The sequence below is a fragment of the Hemitrygon akajei genome, chromosome 5 (genome assembly GCF_048418815.1).
Source record: "Hemitrygon akajei chromosome 5, sHemAka1.3, whole genome shotgun sequence".
Taxonomy (NCBI): Eukaryota; Metazoa; Chordata; class Chondrichthyes; order Myliobatiformes; family Dasyatidae; genus Hemitrygon; species Hemitrygon akajei.
Genome location: NC_133128.1, coordinates 185,920,571 through 185,947,956, shown reverse-complemented (window position 1 = coordinate 185,947,956; position 27,386 = coordinate 185,920,571). Strand labels below are relative to the sequence as shown.

At 38.9% G+C, this 27,386-nt stretch overlaps 1 protein-coding gene across 1 annotated transcript in view; it reads right to left on the bottom strand.

Moving 5' to 3' along the window:
• Window positions 1–27,386, bottom strand: part of ttc21b (tetratricopeptide repeat domain 21B) — a 102,111-nt gene that overhangs the window by 26,655 nt on the left and 48,070 nt on the right. The window contains exons 11-21 of the mRNA XM_073047439.1: window positions 25,230–25,430; window positions 24,487–24,616; window positions 23,902–24,059; window positions 20,476–20,700; window positions 18,648–18,886; window positions 13,255–13,327; window positions 11,258–11,368; window positions 9,778–9,916; window positions 8,262–8,368; window positions 7,752–7,940; window positions 2,815–2,925 (exon numbers count right to left, since the gene is read on the bottom strand). Of these exons, the coding sequence (XP_072903540.1) occupies window positions 2,815–2,925; window positions 7,752–7,940; window positions 8,262–8,368; window positions 9,778–9,916; window positions 11,258–11,368; window positions 13,255–13,327; window positions 18,648–18,886; window positions 20,476–20,700; window positions 23,902–24,059; window positions 24,487–24,616; window positions 25,230–25,430 (1,683 nt within the window). The remainder of the gene's footprint in view (window positions 1–2,814; window positions 2,926–7,751; window positions 7,941–8,261; window positions 8,369–9,777; window positions 9,917–11,257; window positions 11,369–13,254; window positions 13,328–18,647; window positions 18,887–20,475; window positions 20,701–23,901; window positions 24,060–24,486; window positions 24,617–25,229; window positions 25,431–27,386) is intronic.

The window sequence follows — 27,386 nt, the reverse complement described above, 5'->3', positions numbered from 1 at the left end:
CTAAAACCATAAACTCAAGTTATTGCAAGGAGAATAATAATCACTTTCCAACAATAAGCACATTTGTGTTAAAGATGATTTGAAATGAACTTCATTTTTCTGTCCTATGCAGGAGCAATTTCTAACTATTGTTTCAGATTGTACTGCAAATTCTACTTCAGACTCACATTTGCAATACATAAGATAACTTAATAAATAGTTGTCAGAGACAGATTACAAAGCAGACAGAAACACTTAACAGTCAACTGAGCTTTAGGCAGGGCTAGTCATGTGCCTTGAAAATCTGGTTTGTAAAGTAATCTTTAATAAATAGTTAACCATGAATATTTTCCAATTTTCTTCCAGTTACCAATTATAATAGAAATTTTGCTAATTGTATTCTGAGATTACAAGTAGCATGATTTCACATGCTGGATTGCTTATTTAAACACTCATCATGTGGAAAATAGAACATAGAAATGTTAGGGCATATTCTGGAGTTAGGGTATACAGCAAATATTAATTTCAACAGCACCCAGTCTTCAGATTTGTATGTGGATTGCAGATTGAATTTAAAACGTAGCTCAGACCAATAGTCTTCCTGAAGCTGCAGGTATGGGTCAATTGCAAACAAAGCAACACCCCATTTGACCTGAGACGCCTGCATGGGCATGAATGCGGCCCAGAGTCAGTGGGATTAACATTTATTCTGGGAGTCTGGAGTGTGGGTGTGAAGATGGTGGTGTTTGAAAAATGAGATGTAATTTAAAGGAAGCATTGTGGATACATTGTAACTATGGAATTATCCTGCTGTTACCTTTGATCTTTAGCATATAAAAATATCATGTAATATTGGGTCATGCAGGTCTCTACTTCCAAGAGTGTCTCCAGTATGATGCCTGCTTGTTTTGCTGAATAAAGACTTCTAAAGCCACCAGTTTTAGTGCCTCGACAGAACTAAAGCTTCAATGTTGAAAGTGAAATATCTCAATCTGGAACATTTTTATTAGCTTTCAAATTACAGATGTTTAAACTGCATGAGTTTTCTTCATTTATAGAACAATACAACAAAGGAACAAACTCTTCAGTCCACGATATTGTTGTCAACCATGATACTAATCCAAACTAATTCCATCTGCTGGCACGCAATCTATATCCCTCCACTCCCTGCTGGTTCCTGTGCAGGTCTAAATGCCTATTAAACCTTCCCTTGCAACATGCTCCAGACATCCAGCACTCTTGTTTAGAAAAAGAAACACTTCCCTCACTAATCTACTTCCCCTCTAACCTTAAAGCTATAGCCATTAGTATTTGCCATTTGCACCCTGGGGGGGAAAAGGTCTGGCGCTCCTTAATTTTAAAAACTTTTATCAGGTCACAGTTCAGCCTCAGTGTTCCAGATAAAACAATCCAAGTTAGTCCAAGCTTTCCTGATGACTGATACTGTGTAATTCAGGCAATATCCTGCTGAATCGCTTCCAAAGACTCCACATCAATCCTGTAATACAGTGACCAGAAATGCATACAATACTGCAAATGTACTGTGCAAAAATCTTAGGCACGTATATATAGTTAGGGTGCCTAAGACTTTTGCACAGTACTGTAATAATTTTATGTATTGCTCTGTACTGCTGTCAAAAAAAAATCATGACGTATCTGAGTGATGATAAACTTGATTCTGATATGGGTCTCTATTGTGGACTGAGAGTGGGAAGAGGCAGGGAATGGGGAATCATGGTTGGGAAAAGGAGAAGGGAAAGGGGAAGAGGTGGGAAGCCCCAGAGAGATACACTGTAATGATCAATAAACCAATTGTTTGGAATCAAATGACCTTGACCTGTGTCTCAGGGGTGGGTGTGTCTGGATCCATGCCATCCCCGCCCCTGGAACTCCTCTCTGCCACCTGTCCCACGCCCCTCCTGCAGCACTCCACCCTTGCCATTCCCAACATCCTTTGCTCCCGCCAGATTAACAAACTTGCTCACCACTCAACGTTGACATATACAGTACTGTGCAAAAGGCTCAGGCACCCTAGCTATATACATGTACTAAAGACTTTTGCACAGACTGTAGTCTACCCAAAGTTTTATGCAACTGCAACATGACTTCCCAACTTTATACTGAATACCCTGACCTATGAAGGCAAATAGACAGTACACTTTCTTTACTACCCTCTCTACTTGTATTTACACTTTCAGGGAGTTATGGAGTTACACTCCAACATCACTCTGTGCCTAAGGGCCCTGCCATGCACTATATGCTTTTTAGTTTACAATTGAGCTTGTCCAGATTAAACTCCCTCTGCCATTTATCTGTCACATTTCCAACTGATCTATATCCTGTTGAATGCTTTCCATTATTTTCCTCAATATCTGTAAGTGCCATCTTTTGTCTTCTCTGCAATTGATGTGCCCACCTATATTTTTATCCAAATAAACAACCTGAGGTCCCAGCATTGATCCTTGTTGAATGCCAATCAGATTAACACCCTTCTACTACTACACTCTGGCTATGCTAACATATCAAATCTCCATGGATCACTCATAACTTAATCTACTCAATCAGCCTACCATGAGGGAACTTACCAAAAGTTTTAGTAAAATGTCCATACCTACAACACCTGCTGAACTGACCTCAACCACTTTAGTCAGCTTTTCAAAAAACTCAATCCTGTTTATGACCTCGCTTGCACAAAGCAGCACTAACTTTCTTGAATAAGTCTGTGCTTTTCCAGATGTGAACAGATCACATCATCCAAACTGCCATAAAGTTGGGGCTGTGTGTAATCTGCTTTGAGTGCGTCTACTGCAGCAGTGAGTTTTTATTTCTACTTACCATGGTAGCTGCATCATTATCTTGATCACTTTTCAACAGGATTGCACATTGATGTTGACAAGCATCAATATCGTCTTGAGCAAGATACAAACGAGCAAGTTCCAGCATCACCTAAGTCAGAAAAATAAAACAAAAATCAACATGACAAAATATTTGGAGGATAATAATATATTATTCCACAAATATACACAATTGGGAACTTATTTGGGAGCATAGGAAAATAGCATTAGTACCCTTTTGCTATCTTACAAGATCAGATAATTAGCACCATTCAAGTTCAAATTTAATTGTCATTCAACCATACATGAATACCCACGAATACAGTCAAATGGAACAGCATTACTTCAGGGCCAAGGTACAAAATACAGCAGCAACAATCACACACAGCACAAGGCACATATAACACATATAAGAAAACAAGCACATTTAAGATATCAGTAAAATAGTCACAAAAAATAATCCAAGGCCCCGAGTCCATGAATGTTGCAGCAGTCTGCAGTCGAACACAATGCTTCTCGTCTTTTGCCGAATGAACACTGGGGGGAGGGGGGCAGTACCAACGCCACACCAGTCTCTGGTGGAGGACACCAACTCCAACGTCTCTGTCCTGGGCCTGGGCAGCTGTAAACAGGCGACACTGCGACTTGAAGCCAAGTCCTCACTATGACCGAGAGCACACAGCTCTCCCTTTGTCCGCCAATAAAACAGACATGCAGCATTTTACATAAACAACATTCAACAGGGTCTTGCGATCACAAGAAAAACAACTAAGACAATTACTGGCTGTTAGACTGCACACTGCCTTCACACACCAACTCCCCTGATTCCTCTCTGATGCAGACAGCAGCGTATCCTCACTGTCCAGCTCCTTCAGTTTCTCTGCCAATGAGCAACTCACTGATGGGGTACACCTGCAGTACTTTAAGTTCTTAATGTCCAGCAGAGATGTAATCATAAGAAGTACATTTATAACAGACAGTAACTCCTCTGGTTGACCCCATAGAAGCTACTGCTGCAATTGAATGGCCCGCCATCTTACTGGAAATGGAAGTGGAACATTGGCTAGATTTAAGTATTCAAAGGGAATTTGAGGTACAAGAGTACATCAATGTTTTCTCTAGCTTATTGCTGGTTCATCCAAGGGAATCTCAAGATAACCCCACAATCAAGTTTTCATCACTTCCCATCCCTTTTAGAAATGTATGTCCAAATTGCAGCAGAATCAATCAGCTGTGAATCAGCGTCAAGAGCCCTCTTTGTACTTAAGTGTGAAGTACAACAAGGGAGGAAATAATGCTTGACTAAGGAGGATTGCCTATGTAGTAATGAAGATCTTAAGTCAATTTTCCTGTCAATATTATTCCAATTGAATATGCCAATTCTAAAAGTATTGCTCACCACAAATTCTGTAAATTGGAGACAACGTCCAAGTTCACTGTTCCTTTCAAAACTAATTCTCAACCTGTTCTCCAAACAATTCATTCACATAATTAAATTGGAGACAACGTCCAAGTTCACTGTTCCTTTCAAAACTAATTCTCAACTTGTTCTCTAAACAATTCATTCACATAATTAAATTGGAGACAACGTCCAAGTTCACTGTTCCTTTCAAAACTAATTCTCAACCTGTTCTCCAAACAATTCATTCACATAATTTACGTAAATACTATTTAATATGTACAGTCTCACTTCATTCTTGCTCTCAATATACCTAACCTATATTAAATCCCATTTGACATTTGTCAGCCCATACCACATGCCAATGTTCTTTCTATGTGTATTACAATCTTACTCAGCGTTTATTACAGTTGGAGAAAATGGTGCGCAGCAAATTTCAAAACTGTACCTGCAAGTCGTATCAACTATCAAAAGCAATAAAGATGCAGTAACTAAACTTTGGCCAATTCAGCTGTAGACTTCCATCCAGGCTTTTAATTTTCAACATAAGAATCTAATTCAAAGGGCAATGTGCCCAATACATAAACTTAGAAACTAGTTGGTACCTTCAACGGGATGTCAAACAGTTCATAGAATAATACCAGACAGAATAGGACCTTATGCCCACCCTGACCATGCCAGCTATCGAGTACCGACACCCAGCCATGAATCCATTGCTATATATGCCTTATTGATTCAACTGTTCATGTAAATATTAAAGTCATAGAAAAGTTCCGAACAGAAATAGGTCCTTTGGCCCAACTAGTCCGTTTCAAGCCATTTAAACTGCCTACTCTCATCAACCTGCACCGGGATCATAGGCTTCCATATACCTACCATTGATGTACCTATCCAAACCTCTTTTAAATGCTGAAATTGAGGTTGCATGCACTACACACTACTTGCGCTGGAAGCTCGTTCTATACTCTCACGACTCTCTGAGTGAAGCTTCCTCCCATGTTCCCCTTAACTTTTCATCATCATGCTTAACCCGACCTCTAGTTGTAGTTCCACCTAACCTCAGTGGGAAAAACTTGCTTGTATTTACCCTATCTATACCCCTCATGATTTTGTATACCTCTATAAAATCCCCTCTCAATCTTCTACATTCCAAGGAATAAAGTACTAACCTGTTCAATCTTTCCTTGTAACTCAGGTCCTTCAATCTCATACTCTTTCAACCTCATTTACATCTTTCTTGTAGGTAGGTGACTAAAACTGCACATAATTCTCCAAATTAGGTCTCAAGTATGTCTTACACAACTTCAACATAACATCCCATCTTCTGTACTCAATACTTTTGATTTATGAAGGCCAATACACCAAGAGCTTCCTTTATGACCCTACCTAGCTGTGACGCCACTTTCAATGTATGATGGACCTGTATTGCCAGATCCCTCTGTTCTACAGCATTCTTCAGTGCCCTACCATTGACCATGTAAGACCTAGCCTGGTTGCTTCTACTGAACTGCAAAACCTCATACTTCTCTGCCTTCAATTCTATCTGCCATTTTTCAGCCCATTTTTCCAGCTGGTCGAAAGCCTGCTGCAAGCTTTGATAGTCTTCCTCGCTGGGTCACTACACCCCCAATCTTAAATGTTGTGAGAGTTTATTTTTACCATCCTCTCAATCACTGCAGTCTAAGACCCTTCCCCATCCCCCTCTGGGTAGAAACAAAAATCTTCCTTATATCCTGTCTAAACCTCTTACTCATCTTATACACATACCATCTGGCTATGGATACTTCTGCTATTAGGAAAAATTTACTGATACCTTCTCTTTTTATACACATCAAATGCACCTTCAGCCTTCTCTGCTCCAAGGAAAAGAAACCTAGTTTATCTAGCCTCTCCTGACATCTGAGACACTCCATCCCAGAAAACCTTCTGGCAAATATTCCCTGTACTCTGTCCAGATTAATCATTTATTTATTTATTTATTTATTTATTGGGATACAGCATGAACAGGCCCTTCTGGCCCTTTAAACAACACCACTCAGCAACCACTTGATTTAATCCTAGCCTAATCATGGGACAATTTACAATGACTAATTAACCAAGCAACAGTATATCTTTGTACTATGGAAGGAAACCGGAGCACCTGGATGAAACCCACATGGTCACAGGGAGAACATGCAAACTCCTTACAGACAGTGACGCGATCATGATCTTTCTATACTAAGGTGACTAAAACAATGAATAATCCAACGATGGCCTCAGCAAAATTATGCAAAGCTTTACTTCCCTACTGTTACCTTCTAAAGGCTACTACGTTGCCACTTTCAGGGACTTATATAGCAAGGTCGTTCTGTTCATTAAAGCTCCTACAATTCACTGCATAATGCCTGATCCATATTTGACCCTACCAAAACATTAATCAGTTGTTGAACGTTGAGTTAATGAATATTGTGTCTTCCACTCAGAACCTTTGTCATGCAGGAGGACCAAGGTCTGTGCGCAACACAATTGGCCTTATATGAATGATGGTCTTTACTTTGGAAACGACCAATACAAAACAAGCAAAAGATCAGGTTGAGTCTAGGGCATGCGATGTAGGGTACATGGGTAGAAAGGCTTAGACGTGAGTGCAAGATCAGCAACTGGGCCAGTCAGTGAGTATATCAGCGATGGTTGCAAGGGAGTACCAGAATTAGAGAGTTAATTGGGCTCACCTTGACCTCCTAAAGAAATGGAGAATCTGCCGTACTTTCTTGATGAAAGAGGTGATGTTGAAGGTGCAGGTGAGATCACCCATTATTTGGACTCCCAGAAACTTGGTGCTCCTAATTCTTTCTCCACGGAGGAGCCGTTTATGTGCAGTTAGGAGTGGTCAGCCGGCATCTTCCGGAAGTCCACAATCATCTCTTCAGTCTTGTTGTTGTGCTTGTGCTGCTCTACCTCCCCTGTATGCCACCTCATCATCGTTGTTGATGAGGCCAACTACTGTTGTGTCATAAGCACATTTGTTGATTCGGTTTGAGCTGGATCCACCAATACGGTCATGCATCAGCAGTGTGAATGGCAGCATGCTGAACATACAGTCACTAGTGCTCAGTGTGATGAAGCTAAAAATGTTGCTGCCAACAGGGGCTGACTGTGGTCTTTCTGTCAAGAAGTCCAATATCTAGTTAGAGAGAGATCTTAAGACCCAGTGAGGATAGTTTACCCACCAGGGATGATCGTACTAAATGCTGAGCTGAAATCAATGAACAGCACCCTGGCATATGAGGCATCATTTTCCAAGTGGGCCAAAAGGGAGTGGAGTCCACAGACGATGGCATCATCAGTGGAAATATTTTAGCATTTTCTCAATATTGTAAATATTGAGAAAGCTTCATTAAAGCTTATTAAGTGCCCCTGAAAGCAATATTCAGTAACACAGCCATCAGATTCCAGTGTATCTATGTAAATATCTACATTCTTCTATTGTGAAATAAAAATCTGGACAACAATTTCTTTGAAATCACCACATTCAGTATCCTAGAAGCTGCAGTACTAACCTTGTGATCATTATCATTGTAGACAAGGGCCTCTTTGTAGAACTTAATAGCTTTTTCATATTCACGCTGGTTTGTTGCATGCTTTGCTATCTCAGCACAAATCTCCCCTGCAAGTTGCTTTTGGGCAGGGACTGCATCAGTCTGTTCTAAATGAACTCGTTTTAATACTTGAGCCTGCACCTCTCGTGCCTGTTCAGAAAATCGATGGAACAAAAGAAAAAGATGAATGGTAATTTCAGGTTTTAAAACCCTACAAAATACTATTAATATGCTATGTGATAATTACAAGACAATCAATAATAACATGTATGGTCAGAGCAAATTTGTAATTTTTAGAGATCTTTCACCAAAAATTAAAAGCAGCAAATGTATTTTTCATTAAAGAAAGTTTCTGATAGACAATTAAGTACTTTTGCCTTCGTCTTTGAAAACTAATATTGATTAAACCAATTGGAAAAAAAAATCTATGGGAAGAAATTTATTATGAATCAAACGTAAAAGCCTATTCACCCTCTGCAACGCAAGGATGGCATCATCAGTCTTCTTCTTCCGACTATATATTTTTGCTAGAAGCATTAAATAGCGGGCATCTTCCATCAATATCTGAAGGTCGCTTACTGGAAAAGATTGGAAAGGAAAATAAAATCATCATAGTACAGGAGGAGGCACTGGCCCATTGAATTCATGATGGCACTCTCTAGAGCAGGGGTTCCCAACCTTTTTTATATCATGGACCCCTACCATTAACCAGGGCATCTGTGGACCCCAGGATGGGAAACCCTGCTCTAGTTGGCCTCATTCACTATACTATGTCAAAAGAATGTGATATTTTAAAAGTGGCACTCACCAAGTTTTCCAACTTCTACAGTTTTGCTAAAATTGTGGACACAAAACTGAAATAATGATATCCACCCGGGAGTTTCAAAAGTATCTTTCTGTACTCAGGTTGAGTGAAGGTCAAAATAGTGCACAAACTCATACTAGGCAAAATAATCTAATTTGATGAAGCAGCTTACAATGAATGTTGTATGCAAATTATAGAGACCAATGTGCATAAAGTTGATTTGATGTCAACACTATTTAAAGCTGGGGTTCCCAACCTCTTTTTATGCCATGGACCCATACCATTAAGCAAGGGGTCCATGGGCCCCAGGCTGGTAACCTTTGATTTAAAGGAAACATCAGTCTAACAGCTTAACACCATTAACAAACAGGTGTACTGTATTGCAGTTATTACCACAATTCCTCATAAATACAGAAAGCAAAGCACACTGAAACATACTTGGGCTACTGCAGAAGGTCAGTCATACCTGCAAGACCTAACCCACATCATCTAAAATAAATGATGCCAGAATTTGAACTAGTCGACTGTGAAATAAAGTAACGGTGATCCTTCTTCATTACTGCCTCCTTGCTCATTAAGTTTCAATCCTCTGGTATTTAAATACAGATATATACAAGAGTAAGACTGCAGTGAAAGGAGGTCTTTGGGAGGTGGCGCAGGTGAAGGAAAGGAAGAAGTGAATATTGACAGCTTCTGTAGTTTATACATCAAGAGATTGTGCAGATGAGATAAAAGTGGGGTTCGAAGAGGATGGATGAATGTGAGAATCCCATGATGTTCAACAATATCAGTCTTCTCATGTCCTCAGCAATAGATGTTCAGTAATTGTTTTCACTATTACATGGTTATAGGACATGGAAATGCGCCTGCTTCCCTACTGGTAGTCTGGGTCACCTCCAGTTTATACTACCATTTCTTCCAAAAGAACTAAAGAATGTCTGCACTGTTGTATGAGATGGGTATCACATCTGAGTTAGCAGCAGTATATGCAGGATGGGAGATCGGATGTGAAATCTGTGCTCTGTTCTGTACATTATACCTGTGCAAAGGGTCTCCTTATTACATATCTGAAGTAAATCTTCCTGCACTATTTAGAAAGTTAAATATATTTAAAATACTTTCTTTTCTTACTAAATATAATTAACTAAAGTACATAATTTACACCATTAAAATAAATCAAACCATGATCATGTTCCAATGACTGCAGTAGAATCTTTTCTGCTTTCTCATACTGCCGAAGTTTAAATAGGAGCTCAGCCAAATCATACCAAAGAAAATTCTGCTGGCCGGTCTTTAGTGCGGTTTCATAATAATTAATTGCCTATGACGAAAAAAATTGAAATTAATACACCATTGATTAAACCCATTCTACTGACATTAATATTGTACATTATTAATGAACTAATTTTCAACCCATTTGCTCCCTCTTCCTCCTGTCATGATGGCATAACTTATGCTGGTGTAGGGCTCTAAGATAATGGAGAGGCAATGCATTAAGTTAGGAAGTGAATGTTGATGGGTTATTTAATCATAGGAATACCAAATCCTTTCTTTCTTTGAGATCAATACACATTAATTGCCTGGAAATGATCTGACATTAAGGGATTTCTTCCTCATACATTAGCTCTAGGTGAGAGCAGTTCAAAATATACTGATAAATCCTTTAAAGTTCACAATTTACCTGGACTACACCACCATTAATTAAGATTATAGTTGATCTTTTACTGCCACACCACTTTAGCCCAGATGTCTATAATTCCTTAAAATTGTGTCTTATAATATTAGAGTTATATCTGCTGAATCAATTAGTCAGATTAGCTACATTAAAAAAAACTGATTGCAGTGTGGTCTTTTCACTTTACAAGAAACTCAATGAATCAAGTCTGACTCAACTTGAATAGCTCATCTTGAAATTTGTTTATCCATACGTTATATCGATTGTTCGTCTAGTGGTTTGAAGGTCACTAGTTCGAGCCTTGGCTGAGGCTGCGTGTGTGTCCTTCAGCAAGGCACTTAAACACACATTGCTCTGTGACGACACCGGTGCCAAGCTGTATGGGTTCTAATGCCCTTCCCTTGGACAACATTGGTGGCGTGGAGAGGGGAGACTTGTAGCTTGGGCAACTGCCGGTCTTCTATATAAAAGAAAACCCTGCCCAGGCTTGCACCCCGGAAACTTTCCAAGGCGCAAATCCATGGTCTATCAAGACTAACGGAGGCCTACACATATTGGTTGTCTATACTAAAGTTCAAAATAAATCTTATTATGAGTACATATAAGTTACCACATACAACCCTGAGATTCATTTTCCTGCGGGCATACTCATCAAATCTATAGAATAGCAGCTGTAACCTGCAGGATCAATGAAAGATCACATAGAATGCCGAACACAACAAACTATGCAAATGCAACTATAAATAAATATCAAAAATAACAAGAACAAGAAATAACAAGATAAAGAGTCCTTAAAGTGAGATGATTGGTTGAGGAGAATATCTCTATTGATGGGCAAGTAAGTGTAATTACCCCCTTTTTGTTAAAGAGCGCAATGGCTGAGGGTAACTGCTCTTGAACTTGGTGGTAAACAAGTATGAACTGCATAACATATGATAAAAAAAATTCACTATCAACAAAAGCAGAAAAGTAAGTTTTAGAACAGACCTTAGCATAATTATGTGTTTTAATAAGAGCTTTTCCAATCTTGCTAGCCAGAGTTCCATCCCTTGGATTTTTCTTTAGTGCTTGTTCATAAATGTCAATGGCCTTCTCTGGCTGCAATGGAATCAAAAATATCAATAACGATAATTTATATTTACATCTCACATTTAACAATAAAAAACAAAACCCAAAAGAATTTGCAGGGGTGTCCGTAAACCAATACTGATTGCAAGCTGCATTAACAAATTTCAGAACAGACGATCAAGATTTTAGTGAAAGATATAAAGCTTAAAGTACAAAGTTTGTACGTGTTATGAGCTGAAAATGACAGAAGTAGAAGTTGGGCAGTTTAATCATGATTGCAGGGCGTTGACATGGATTAAATTCATATACAGTAAATCTTTCTGCAGAAGAACCCCAAAATAGGAGTGCAAACGTTACAGAGGTTTAAAGAGGCAGAAGAAATCAAGGCTAATTAGGGCTGAGTTCATGGGAAATTTGAAAACAAGAATAAGACAAAGGGCTAAGATATTGCTGATGTATATCAGACCAGGGGACTAATAAAGGTCAGCAATTTGGGAATAATAAATTAACAGGACCAGATGCTGATTAGGACATACCAACATAATTTAAAAGCAGGCCAGCCAAGAGTGCATTAGAAAGGTCAAGAATAAGAAAAACATTGCAGAGAGTCTTGGCAGTAGATGGGCTGAGATATTGGTAAAGTCAATGGGTGAAAATGAACAGACTGCATTTTGAAGTGGATATGTAGCACTAAGTGATATCTATGTCAAAATATGAAAAATAAGGTTGATAACTGGTAAATGCCTAGTACCTCAGTGGCTCTGATTCCAGGCAAAAATTCCCTCCTTTATCTTTGACTGAACCTACCTTTCTTTCAGTATCCTCTTTCACTTAATGTAAGTATAAAATACTTAATCCTGCTCACCAAGGACATTTCATGGCCCATTTTGGCCTTTCTAATCATCTGCTCAAGCACTTTCCTGCTAACTTTATATTCTACAAAGACCCAGTCTGATTTTAACTTCCTAAACTGAATGTATGCTTACTTACTGACTACATTTAGGACCTCTCAGGTCCTCACTCCTTATCAGACATACTGATCAGTTAGTCCTTAAATAAACTGCCACATATCAGAAATAGATGTTTCTGACAGTAGATGCATCCTCATCAATGCACTAGTTCCTTACACTTAAAACGAGTTATGGTCAATATTCCCAAAATGTTCACCTTCTATCAGGTCTATCACCTGTTATGGCTCATTTCCTAAAGTTTAAAGGGGAGGTTGATAGAGATTCTTGATTAGTCAGGGCATCAAAGGTTACAGGGAGAAGGCAGAAGAATGGGGTTGAGAGGATAATAAAGCAGCCATAATGGAACAGCAGAGAAGACGCGATGGTCTAAATGGCCTAATTCTGCTCCTATGTCTTATGGTGTAGTGAAGTGGAGCCACACAAGGTTAGTCCAGCACCTTAAATTGTATTAAATATATATATGTACTTGTCAAACGTTCATGTTATTGGACACTGTAAGCCAATTCCAAGCATTATCTTCAAATGAAATAGAAATAGATGGCAGGAAATAATTCATATCTAATTTCTATGTCTTATATTTTACATTTTTTTTCTTTCAGGAAACTTCACTGCAATTTAAAAATAATAAGAAGTTGTTCATATGTTGGAATTTCTATGTTATAGTCAAAGAAGCTAAGAAGCTGAAAACTGCAAGAAGCCTTCAACTTCACAGGATACAATTATTGTTTGAATAATTAATATGAATAATTTATATAACTGTCCTCAATTATTTAAGTTGAGGCAGGAATTTATAAGGGAAATATTAACTGAAATAGCTCATATACATGTGCATTTACACGCATACATGCTTGCATGGGCATATGGACATTCATTGCCATTTGGTATATAAAAACGGATTCACTGACTAAGCAGAGGTATTTCCAAGTAAAGTTTTAAAAAACTCACCTCTTGAATATTCATATAGGCGTCACCCAACAGAAGGTAGGTGTGAGGTCCAGGCAGTTTGTCAATTAAATCCCTAAAGCAAAATGTAAAATCATATTTATGGTCAAACAAAGGTGCTCGGCATGGTAGTACAGTGATTAGCACAACTCTTCACAGTACCAGCAACCTGGATTCAATTCCCGCCATTGTCTATAAGGAGTCTGTACGTTCTCCCTGTGACCACATGGGTTTCCTCCCAAAGTCAAAAGACGTACAGTTGGTATGTTAATTGGTCATTGTAAATTGACCCATGATTAGGCTAGGGTTAAATCGGGGATTGTTGGGTGGCATAGCTTGAAGGGCTGAAAGGGTCTATTCCATGCAGTATTCAATAAATAAAAAATAAATAAATATGATTTACTCTCATCTTTATATTATGAAACCATGAACATAAATTATATTATTGATGTTCTTACATGAACATTGTTTAAAGGCTTTTACTCAATTCCCATGATACAGAACTCAGGAAGTCAGGGCAAAGTGCTGTATTCAGATCATTAAGAGTACAACATAACTAGATCCAGTGGACAAAACAGAGGGGATGACCGGAGGAGTTAAGATGGCCCAAATGGTCCCTCAAGCCTGTTATGCTATATAATCAGATTTGGGCTCATCCTGTGTCTCATCTGTATAGTTTCTCACAGACTCCTAATGAAAAATCTCTCTCTTCATTGAAAATACTCAATGTCTAGGTGTTTAGATACTGTTCCAAAGACTCACAAAGTATTATGCAAAGAAATTTCTCTTCATATCAGTCCTAAATGGGAACCCTTTACCTGACAGTATTCCATTAGGTGCTACATTTTCCAGTTCAACAAACCATATATTAATCAAATGAAATTATGTGGTACTGACTGCAAAGCAAATAAATGCTTCGTTAGATACATAAACAAAAATTCCATAGATAACCCAAAAAAGGTCCAATCAGGCATCTATAACCACCCCAAGACTTCAATATTAATGTTCAAAAAAGATCAAAGTAATTACATTTTTTTATTGCAGGAAAAGGGTGTAGTGGTAGATAGAAACATAGAAAACCTACAGCACAATACAGGCCCTTCAGTCCACAAAGTTGTGCCGAACTTGTCCCTACCTTAGAAATTACTAGGCTTACCTATAGCCCTATATTTTACTAAGCTCCATGTAACTACCCAAAAGTCTCTTACCCTATCGTATCCGCCTCCACCACCGTTGCTGGCAGCCCATTCCACGCACTCACCACTCTCTGAGTAAAAAACTTACCCCTGACATCTCCTCTGTACCTACTCCCCAGCACCTTAAACCTGTGTCCTCTTGTTCAGCCCTGGGAAAAAGCCTCTGACTATCCACATGATCAATACCTCTCATCTTGTACACCTCTATCAGGTCACCTCTCATCCTCCATCGCTCCAAGGAGAAAAGGCCAAGTTCACTCAACCTTTTCTCTTAAGGCATGCTCCCCAATCCAGGCAACATCCTTCTAAATTTCCTCTTCACCCTTTCTATGGCTTCCACATCCTTCCTGTAGTGAGGCGACCAGAACTGAGCACAGTACTCCAAGTGGGGTCTGAACACGGTCCTATATAGCTGCAACATTACCTCTCGGCTCCTAAATTCAATTCCACGATTGATGAAGGCCAATACACCGTATGCCTTCTTAACCACAAAGTCAACCTCCGCAGCTGTTTTGAGCGTCCTATGGACTCAGATCCCAAGATCTCTCTGATCCTCCACACTGCCAAGAGTCTTACCATTAATACTATATTCTGCCATCATATTTGACCTACCAAAATGAACCAACTCACACTTATCTGGGTTGAACTCCATCTGCCACTTCTCAGCCCAGTTTTGTATCCTATCAATGTCCCACTGTAACCTCTGACAGCCCTCCACACTATCCACAACACCTTCAACCTTTGTGTCATCAGCAAACTTACTAACCCATCCCTCCACTTCCTCATCCAGGTCATTTATAAAAATCACGAAGAGTAAGGGTCCCAGAGCAGATCCCTAAGGCACTCCACTGGTGACTGACCTCCATGCAGAATATAACCCGTCTACAACCACTCTTTGCCTTCTGTGGGCAAGCTAGTTCTAGATCCACAAAGCAATGTCCCCTTGGATCCCATGCCTCCTTACTTTCTCAATAAGCCTTGCATGGGGTACCTTATCAAATGCCTTGCTGAAATCCATATACACTACATCTACTGCTCTTCCTTCATCAATGTGTTTAAGTCACACCCTCAAAAAATTCAATCAGGCTCGTAAGGCACGACCTGCCCTTGACAAAGCAATGCTGACTACTCCTAATCATATTATACCTCTCCAAATGTTCATAAATCCTGCCTCTCAGGATCTTCTCCATCAACTTACCAACTACTGAGGTAAGACTCACTGGTCTATAATTTCCTGGGCTATCTCTACTCCCTTTCTTGAATAAAGGAAAACATTCGCAAACATCCAATCTTCCAGAACCTCTCCTGTCCCCATTGATGATGCAAAGATCATTGCCAGAGGCTCAGCAATCTCCTTCCTCACCTCCCACAGTAGCCTGGGGTACATCTCATCCGGTCCCAGCGACTTATCCAACTTGATGCTTTCCAAAAGCTCCAGCACATCCTCTTTCTTAATATCTACATGCTCAAGCTTTTCAGTATGCTGGAAGTCATCACTACAATCACCAAGCAACACACACAAAATGCTGGTAGAATGCAGCAGGCCAGGCAACATCTATCTATAGGAAGAAGTACAGTTGACATTTTAGGCCGAGACCTTTCATCAGAACTAACTGAAAGAAGAGATAGTAAGAGATTTGATAGTGGGAGGGGGAGGGGGAGATCCAAAATGATAGAATACAGGTGGGCAAGGGATGAAGCTAAGAGCTGGAAAGTTGATTGGCAAAAGGGACACAGAGCTGGAGAAGGGGGAGGATCATGGGACAGGAGGCCTAGGGATGGGGTAAGAAGGGGAGGAGGGGCATTAATGTAAGTTAGAGATATCAATGTTCTTGCCATCAGGTTGGAAGCTACCCAGACAGAATATAAGGTGTTGTTCCTCCAACCTGAGTGTGGCTTATCTTGACAGTAGAGGAGGCTATGGATAGACATATCAGAATGGGAATGGGACGTGGAATTAAAATGTAGGAAAGGATGGGGTGGACGAATACACAAGGGAGTCGTGGAGGGAGCGATCCCTGCGGAAAGCGGGAGGGGGAGGAGGGAAAGATGTGCTTGGTAGTGGGATCCTGTTGGAGGTGGCGGAAGTTACAGAGAATTATATGTTGGACCTGGAAGCAGGTGGGGTGGTATGTGAAGACAAGGGGAACCCTATCCCGAGTAGGGTGGCGGGAGGATGGGATGAGAGCAGATGTGCGTGAAATGGTGAGACCCGACGCAGACTGGGAGACCGTTTCGCTGAACACCTAAGCTCTGTCCACCAGAGAAATCAGGATCTCCCAGAGGCCGCACATTTTAATTCCACATCCCATTCCCATTCTGATATTTCAATCCATGGCCTCTTCTACTGTCAAGGTGAAGCCACACTCAGATTGGAGGAACAAAACCTTATATTCCATCTAGGTAGCCTCCAACCTGATGGCATGAACACTGATTTCTCAAACTTCCGTTAATGCCCCTCCTCCTCTTCTTACCCCATCCCTTATTTATCTTTTCTCCCCCTTTTTTCCTCTATCTCTGTCCCTGTCACAATCACTCCTTGCCTGCTCTCTATCTTCCTCTGGTGCACCCCTCCCCCTTTCTTTCTCCCTAAGCCTTCCATCCCATGATCTCCCCCTTCTCCAGCTCTGTGTCCCTTTTGCCAATCAACTTTCCAGCTCTCAGCTTCATCCCTCCCCCTCCTGTCTTCTCCTATTATTTTGGATCTCCTCTCCCCCTCCCACTTTCAAATCTCTTCCTATCTCTTCTTTCAGTTAGTCCTGACGAATGGTCTCGGCCCAAAACGTCGACTGTACTTCTTCCTATAGATGCTGCCTGGCCTGCTGCGTTCCAGCAGCATTTTGTGTGTGTTGCTTGAATTTCCAGCATCTGCAGATTTTCTCGTGTTTGCGTTTTTAAATTCACTACAATCACCAAGATCCTTTTCCATAGTGAATATTGAAGTAAAGTATTCATTAAGTACCTCTGCTATTTCTTCTGGTTCCATACACTTTCCCACTGTCACACTTGATAGGTCCTATTCTTTCACGTCTTATCCTCTTGCTCTTCACGTACTCGTAGAATGCCTTGGGGTTTTCCTTAATCCTGCCCACCAAGGCCTTCTCATGGCCCCTTCTGGCTCTCCTAATTTCCTTCCTAAGCTCCTTCCTATTAGTCTTATAATCTTCTAGATCTCTAACATTACCTAGCTTTCTGAACCTTTTGTAAGTTTTTCTTTTCTTTTCTTCTTGACTAGATTTATTACAGCCTTTGTACATCACGGCTCATGTACCCTACCACAACTTCCCTGTCTCATTGGATGATAATTATGAGGACATCAGATCAGAAAAGCAACAAAGACACGAGAAGCAAGAAGATAAATTTGTCAAGAAAATCAAGGAAAAATGATGGAGGCACTTGACAGTGATGGAAAGATGGAAATAAGAAAGGTGGGCACACTCTCTCAGAACACGAAAGGTAAAATTTGCTGTGCCTCCACAGTTAAGTTGTGACCCACGCCCATGAAGGAGGAGAAAACATTTTTCTTTGAATGGAGGAAACAGATCTGTGGTTTACAGTGGATGGTTTTCCTTTCACTGTGGGCAAAATCACTTCGAAGATTTTCCTGAGAGCAACTGAAGGAGAGAGAGGGATAAGCATTGGTAGTGGAGAGCCTATTTTCTTGTTGTCAGAGGAGGCTTTTATGATTCAGCAGAGAATCATGTCCAATTTGCCAGTAAGGGGAAGGGGCAACTAAAGTATTCTTTCATGGAATTAATTAGGTCTAGTGTGGATTGGACACTGTAGTCATTAGAATACACCAACATCAGGTTCTCGGGGGTGGGGGGGGGGAAGTGGCTGTTATTTTAAATTCTATTTCAGATCCTTTATTTGAATTTTTTATTTTCATATTCATGTAGCTTACAGATGAGGTGAGTAAACAAGTAACCAGAGGGAAGCTCTGATTATAAGTGGAATGCCTTTTACGAGGGGGATACCCATCAGATTAAATTGGTTGTTATCATACGACTCAGTTGGTGCTGCTCAGGTAATTAAAGAATATACAGTGTGATTAGAATGCAAGCTTAGGTGAACTGGATATGGTGTTTCCTCATAAGATATTTATAACAATACCAGATCTGCCTAACTCCTGCTTAAAAAATCTTTTCAATATATTCAAAACAAATAAAAATGCTTAAGGTACTAGACAGAAATTTTCACCTGTAGCAACTTGCATATAACTGCTTATCCTTCCTCTGATTTAGATAAATGTTTGCCATCTTCTCCTTTGCTTGAATAAAATAAGGTTGCTCAGGTGTGACATTTCGAAGCATATTAAGTGCTAGTTCTATATCCCCACGTACAACAGCAAGGTCTGCATTAGCAATTGTCACTCTCAGTTCTTCAGAGGTGCCTGTAAATTCATTGATGGCATCTTGCATCACTTTAGCAGCTTCATGCTACAGAAACAGAAAAGTCATCCTTTTTTATTGCAATCAGAATATCAGCATATAATTGTTTATAATATTTGATTATGTGAATAAGTTTGGGACTTTGATATTGCTAAACTCATAGATTTTCTGGACGTTTCTGAATGCTGTTCAAGCTTCTACAGATGTACTGTTGAAAATGTCCTGAGTGGTTGCATCATGGACTAATATGGTCAGTCAAATGCATAGGAACACAAGAAACAACAGAGAGTAGTGGACTTTGCCCAATATATCACTAGCACTTCCCTGCCCTCTTTTGGTAGTATCTACAGGAGGCACTCCTTCAAGGAGATAGCGTAACAATCAACAAAGGTCTCTTCCATTAACACCATGCCATTTCTTGCAGCAGCCATCGGGCAGAAGGTTCAGAAGCTCCATACCACCAGGTTCAAGAACCGCTACTTCAGCCATGAACCAACAGGTTCAATCTTAATCTCTGGAGTTTAGTAACACAGTTAGCAAAACTACGCCCATTTTGATCACTTTACACTAAGGTGGACCTTTTATTCAAATTATATCCTTTTTTCTAAAAAATTGTTCATTTTTATTGTATGTTTTTCTCATAAATGCTGCTTATATGATGCTATGTGCCTATATGCCTATGATACTACTGCAAATAAGTTTTTCATTGCACCTGTGCATACATGTGCTTGTGCATATGACAATGAAGTTGACATTAACTTTATTCTATTAATGCGCCAATACATATTTAATACATTTATTCCTTAAATGCTACACAGTAGAACTAATAACTTTTCCAGTGAACATGGTAATTTTAGAGGAAACACAGGAAACAAGATCCCACATTTAAAAGCACCAACTGAGTGAAAGGGAAGCACAGAAATCAGGGTGTTGGCTGCCAAACAGATTGTACAGGAATGTGGTCACAATCAACAGATTGCATAGGAAACAGAGTCCCAGCAAGTAGGAAGGTAGCGTGGGAACTGGAGCTCTTGCGAGTAGACAGGGAATGTGAGAACTGGGTTCCTAGGGACTACAGAAGCCAGTGCTCTATTAAGTAGGAAGGGAGTGCAGGAACCAAGGCTTTGGCAAGTGGACAGGAAGCACTGGAGCTAGAGTTCCAGGGCCTTAAGAAACAGCATAAAAACCAGAACTCAGTAAATAGCAAGGGACTGTAGGAACTGGGGACCCAGGAAGAAAAAAGTTTACATATGAACTGGAATAGGAATAGTAAAAGTGTGAAATGGGGCTCTGGCCAGTTGCTGGTGAAACAGAGTCTTGGTGTGTCAAAAGGGAACCGAGGCCTGGTGAGAAGGAAACAGGCACAGTGACCCGAGTGGATGGGAAGCCCCATGATAAGCACAGCTTGATGAGCTGGTTCCTCAACCTCTGGGAATTCTGAATAATTAGATCGTGGATTATTGGAGTTTTAATGGGTTATAAAACTTGAGATAGTAACATAGTTTTACCAATTTCCTTAAGTCATACCAGAAATTACAATTGCCTAAATTCAAATATTACTTCATTGTAAAAACTGCTATAATCATTCTGCTTTTGTCTAAAATGTACTCTATAAGAAAAATGAACCTCTTCATTACCTGTTCTCCATTCATACAATGAGCATCTGCTAATTCCAGAAAAATGGAAACACGATCAGCTGCAGAAAATTCAACTATTTTGCTTTTAGATTTCGATGCACTTCCTGTTTTCTTCATTGCAGGTAGGCTCTTAGCTATCTGCAAGGTTTTAACAGCTTCCTGAACATCCCCCATTTTTTTGTGAGTTTGGGCTTTAATTAAATGGTACAGAGGGTGTTCCCGAACCTGGAATAGTAAATCAATAAAATTAGAGAAACATGTTCAAGATTTCTAATTGTTTTTATCTTATTTATTTGCCTTTCTCCCAGTGTCAAATGACAATATGAATAGAGCCTTAAACTTCCATACTTCCACGTTTTAAAGAAGAAAATGATTTGGCAATTAAAGAAGTTTAAAATTTCAGGTAACAATACTTATTTCTTATGTAGTCAGCATCCTTCATATGTTTTATTCAGTTTCTTTTTATTTATTAGATGGATAACATGGGTGTCTAAATTTCAGTTTTTAGTATTTTGGTTGCACTATTGGGCAAATGGCCTCAACACAGAAATAAAGAAACGTATTCAAGAATTCCCTCCAACCAAGAAAATAATTATACTGAAACAAAAGTAAAGGAAAAGGTGACTTGTTGAAAAATGGACAACAGCCAAAGGAACCTCCTTAAAAAAGACTGTTTTAATACCCAAAGCCATCAAAGGAGGAAATAAAATGAAGGAAAAATGTAGGCAACACAATGATTCAACCCTATCCTCAGGGATGCTGTCTCGGTAGTGTTAGCGCATTCTCACAGCAATGGTGCAAGTTTCCCTCAGGTGCTCCCGTTTCCTCACATATCCTAAAGCTGTTCTGTTAGCTCGTTTATTGTCTTGTAGGATTTCTGCAGGTGCATACTTGATGGTCAGCATGGACTTGGCTGGGTGAAAAATCTTTTCTATGTAGAATGACTCTATGACAATATGCTGTTGCTAATTTTAATGTGAGTAATTAGGAGAGCAGTAAATGTCCACTCTATTGTTACAAAAATTAAAAACACAATCCTAAATATCAAGGTTAAAATTTTGTTTGGGAAAATCAGAAAATCTTTGACCATATTATATATGGTCCTGGATAGGCACATGGAGCTTAGAAAAATAGAGGGCTATGGGTAAAACCTAGGTAGTTCTAAGGTAAGGACATGTTCAGCACAGCTTCGTGGGCCGAAGGGCATGTATTGTGCTGCAGGTTTTCTATGTTTACCTCTCTTATCATAGTGCCTACAATATTCTCGACGGGCCAAATGACTTGGTTCTGCTTCGATGTCCTATGGTGTTAGGGTTTACTATCCTTTCCCTGCCTCAGTGTGACAAACCTGTCCAGAACGCCATGCAAATGCTCCCTAAACAAACTCCACATCTGTTCCCAAGTTCCTGCCTTATAGCGTCGTAATTAGCTAACCCCCAATACCATCCTATACTGTCTGCTTGCATCCTTGTCCATGGATATGCTAATTGCCAGGAGTTCTGGTCACTGTCTCTGAAATGCTTGCCCACAGAATGATCTGTCACCTACCCAGTTTTATTGCCAAGTACTAAATCCAGTATGGCCTCTCTTTTAGTTGGCTTGTCCACATATTGTGCTAGAATTCTTTCTAGATACACCTAACAAATTCAGCCCCAAGTAAACCTCTTGCACTAAGGAGGCATCAGGCAATATTAGGAAAGTTGAAATCATCCATGACAACAACTCTGTCACTTAGCACCTTCCAAAATCTGCCTACTGATGTGAATGGTGATATTGGGCAGCATATAGAATACTCCCTTCCTGGCTCCACTTAAATGTCTTTCCTTTGTCACAGCAGAAGTTACAGAAAAAAAACAGGAATGTTGGGAGTCCAGATTTCAGGGCTGTAAAGTTAATCGAGGAAGTGTGTGGTTTCACAAATAATTTTCTGATTCTGCCTGGTAGAATTTTGAGGCTAGTATTTTGATCAATGTTGAGAAACTGTACAACGAGCAATTCTGAAGGCAAAATGTATGTTGGCCATAATAAAAGAACTTGCCATAAAGAGGACAAATCTTTTTGCAACTGGGAAATATATTTTTTTCCAGTACGTCCTGCAATATTTTCAAATTCCTAGGTTGAGGTGTCCGACCCCTGGGGAGAGATGCACTGGAATTTTGAAGAGGTAATCTCTTAAAATGTAAAATTCTAATACTATTTGATCACCTGGATAACAAATGACAATTTCCCTTCTCTGGGCAAGTATTGTCTCATAAGTAATGACTGATTTGAAATGAGAAAACGATTTCTCATTCAATGGGTTCTTATTCTTTGGAATTTTCTACTGCAGAGGATAGTCACTGAATTAGTCAGAGACTGATGAATATCTATCCTTTGAGGAAATCAATGAATATAGGGGTTAGGAAGGAACGGGGATGAGCAATGGTCTTATGATGGTGCAGATTCTAGTGATTATAACTTACTCCTTCTCCTCTATCTTTTGTTTAATATGATGGACAGCGATTGAAGCCTGCTATCATAAATCCAGAAGCGCACAGGCAGTTCCTCACAGAAGTTTCCTCAGGCTAATCTTTGACAGCTGCTTTATACGCATTTCTAACTTCATAAGTGAGATTATTTTCCAGCAACCAACAATTTTCTGCTCCATTCAGAAGTTGTCTATTACTAAACAGCTTAAGCCAATTTACAGAAAAAATAGACCAATATTCTGATTAGATCTGAAATGTTAAACTTCATATTTGTTTTACAAGATGCACTTTTTATTTTTATCTCTAACCAGAAAAGTACCACAAGGTACACCCTTGTGGTGGTTATTAATCCTATCATGCATGATACAGTACTCTTCAACTATCATAAAATAAGTGTTGTTAGATTTATCTAGAATATTCAGATTCAAAGTATATTTATTATCAAAGTATGTATACAAAATGCAACTCAGATATTCATCCTCCTGCAGGCAATCATGAAACAAAGAAACATCATGGAACCCATACAAAGAAAATATCAAGCCTCCAGTGCACATGAAAAGAGCAAAAAATATATAACCTAAGATTTGCTGCAGACTCTACACAGTCAATGCTTTTTCTTGCTTTGTGTGGAATAGAAAATTATATTGCTTATTTTTTAATGTTTTTGTTCTCATCTAGATATTTTGATGCTACAGTAAAATAATATTGGCTGCTATCATTACACAATATTTTTGTCTTACTTCTGCTTAATTTAGTAAGGAAATAATATTAATAATTCTTCTGGGTGATACATAAAAAGCTGAATAATGAAATAACATGACATTTTATCAGTAGTCGAGTTTTTTTTATTTCTTGGTAAATTAATTATAATAATTTTTAAAAACTAAAGAGATTTATTTTTAATGTAGTAAAACAGCTTAACCACTCAGCAATTTGACTACTGCACTTGATTTCTTACCTCAAAGTTATAACTCAAACACATTTCCAAGGAATGGGAGCAAAGTTTAAAATTTTCCTGAGATAAGTAAACTTGAGCCATCAGGAGATGGGCATCGGCAAATGAAGGATTCTGTTCTAAGCAATGTTGCAAGTTGATTTGAGCAGCATCAATATCACCTGTTAAAGAATAAAGCAAGACAATACAAGTCCAAATCCAGTGCTTCCTGCAGCATTTTCAGTACGCGACAATATTCTACAGTTAAGGAATTCTTCCAAGCAGTTCTTTAGTCTACTGTTGCAACAATTCATGCATGTTGATTGCAGATATAGTTAATTTAATGTAAAGATGTTTATACTATTAGCAAGATTTTTGTTTTACAGTCATCTCCACATACGAAAGACAGTGAAAGTCTCAATAGCACTGCAAGTTGATAGAAATATATATCTAGAAAATCTTTCATCTGAATTTGTAAATTCTTGGCAACCCTTTATTTAAGCAGTTACATGCTTCTGCAGATCATGGAAGGGTTAATGATCAGAATAAACAAATTAAATAAACATTTCTCTCCTTATCACACAAGCATTAATAAAGCAGCATAAATACCTGCCAAATACTTGACTCTGGCCATGAAAAAGGCAGCTTCTACTAATCCTGGCATAGTCTTCACTATAGTCTCCAGCACCAAAGCACATTGTTTCAGCAATGGAGAAAGAGGTTGACCAGGAGATGAAGGCTGCAAAAGTTGTCATAATTAGAGAAAACCTAAGAATATCAAAATTACATTGCTTTTCAATAAAATATACCAAACAAGTTCAAAGCAGAACATTTAAAGAAACACTGATGAGTTTTAAAATAGAAGACATGGAGTTTTATATTTATTTGATGCCCAGTACTGAAAAAAAAAATGAAATTTCATTTGAATAATTTCTTTGTTATACAGATTGAGTTAGCACTGAACAGTTGCAATAGTGCAAATCAGCACTGTGGTAATACACCTTTTTCAATTATCTCCAGTTTGCCCCTTGGTAACTTTCAACAACAAGCAGTATACTTCAAAAATTATTTCAATAACTGATACTATCAATAGTAAATACATATTGTATAAGCAACACACACAAAATACTGGAACAACTTTTTGTGTGTTGCTTGGATTTTCAGCATCTGCAGATTTTCTGTTGTTTGCATATTGTATAAATCATTTTGTTATTCTTAAATTATAAAGCAGCACTATAATTCTTTATAGATAAAGTTGCCCTTTCCACATTTGGACCAAATGTATATTTGAAAAAATTACATTCCTTGTACTTCCAGTTATATTTCTGTATATATTAATTTAAAATTTTTACCTGCGTGGGGCAGAAGGCAAGATATTCATGAATAATTTCTAATAAAAAGTCAGGATTTAATTTTTCATAGTAATGAATTCCAAGTGGTAGGCCATGTAATGATGAAAAATGAGTGTCAACGGCATCATTTAACAAATTAATAACTTCTTCTTGTCCTTTATGCTTTTTCACTGCCAAAATTGCACACAAGAATGATAATTCCTGCGAAAAAAAGATCATTTTATTGTTCTAGCAGAAAAAAATATTTAGAAAGAGATTTTCTAATCAATAATATAATTCTTAAATACAAAGTGAATATTACATATAACAATAGGGGCCGATCCAACACACAAATTCTTTAATTTATTTTTCCAAGCTATATACAGTAGATTCTGTTAACTGGGACACATCAGGACTAGTACATCTTGACCCAATTAAGTGTGCTGCCCCAATTATCTGCTTCATGGAAATAGTTACAACTATATAAAAAAGACAAACTACCATTTAATTGAGTAACAAATCATTTATTGAAATGAAATGCAGAACAAAATAGAACATCACCATTACTATGACACTATTATAAAACTGTGTATTGATCCTATAATGGGCTGGCTGGAGTGTAGTGGTATCAGCACTGGACTTCGAGGCAGATGGTCCTGAGTTTGAATCTGGCCAGGTAGCAACTTGGGCAGCAGCAGTATTTGTGCAGAAGATACTTCCATATCTTCCCAAAAAAGGCCTATGGACAACTACACTATCTATGGGGTCACCATGAGTCGACGATGACTCGATGACAACAACATTTGGGACACTTGGAAGAAGAGACTGTTGCCAGAGGAATTCATCCAGTGCATGCTGTCACCTTCTTTTGCCTGACTGTAAATAAATGAACAAAATCATCACAGACTTAGTGCAGATAATGGACTGCTTTCATACAATGTGTTCTATGACTGCACCCTTCAAATCTTTATTTTCATTGTAACATTTAAGATGATTGATGATACTTTCAAATTCCTTGTAGTTCCTAATTTGGTGAAATAGTGAAATTGTTTCATTTTCCCTCCTGGCTATTTCTGACATCTCCAAAGCCTGAATGCTTGAAACCACAGTAAACAAAACAATTCTGAATTGTCCTATTGCTTATTTTTCACCAACTATCAGTGCCAAAAATCATTGCTTTTTGAACACAAACACACACAACTGTTATTTCTCACTTTTTTGTGAGAGGGAGGGGACAGGAGGGTCAATATTCTTGTTGCGTTTTTTTAGTTTCTTTGTGCGGGGAGAGGGGGGTTTGGGGGATTGATGATCGTGTTGCCATTCTTTTTTTGTGCAGCGGGGTGGGGGGGATGTTGCTGTTTCTCTCTTAACTACCATGGGTTTTCTTTGTTTTTTGGCTATCTGGAGAAGAAGAATCTCAAGAGTTGTATACGGCATACATACTTTGATAATAAATGAACCTTTGAACTGACACTATTTAAAACTGTTCATTCTGAGCATGGTGTAGGGTCTAACAGGCCCATAAGGGCAGATGACTGATGCTAGTTTGGCAACAGTCTCCTCTTCCAATTAAGTGGCATAGTGTCCCAAATAAACAAAGCTATTTTCTTGATTTGTTTTTACTCTTTAAGACAGGGGTTCCCAACATTTTTTTTGCAATGGACCAATACCATTAAACAAGGGATCAATGGACCCCAGGTTGGGAATCCCTGCTTTAAGAGTTGTCCCAAGAAAGCTGGTGCCCCAATTAACCTGAATTTACTGTATTTCCAATGTAATTCATTGATTAAGAATAAATAGCTCTGAGTAAGAGAACCATCTGAGCATGAATATGTTAGATACCATACAATTTTCTCGATCGGTTTGTTCCTAATATGGAGGAGTCCTCTAACTATACACAGAAAATTAGAAAGTTCATGTGAAGAGCTCTTAGTGCTAGTCAGCCCCAATCACAACTGCAGCAGCAGCATATGGAAATACTGTATATTTTTCAAACCACAGGTGTCCCCCGTTTTACGAACATTCGCTTTACGACACCTCACTGTTACGAAAGACCTACATTAGTTACCTGTTTTCGCTAACAGAAGGTGTTTTCACTGTTACGAGAAAAGGCAGCGTGTGCCCCGAGCAGCCGAGCTCCTCCCCCGGAACTGCATTCCAGCTGGCATTGCTTAAACA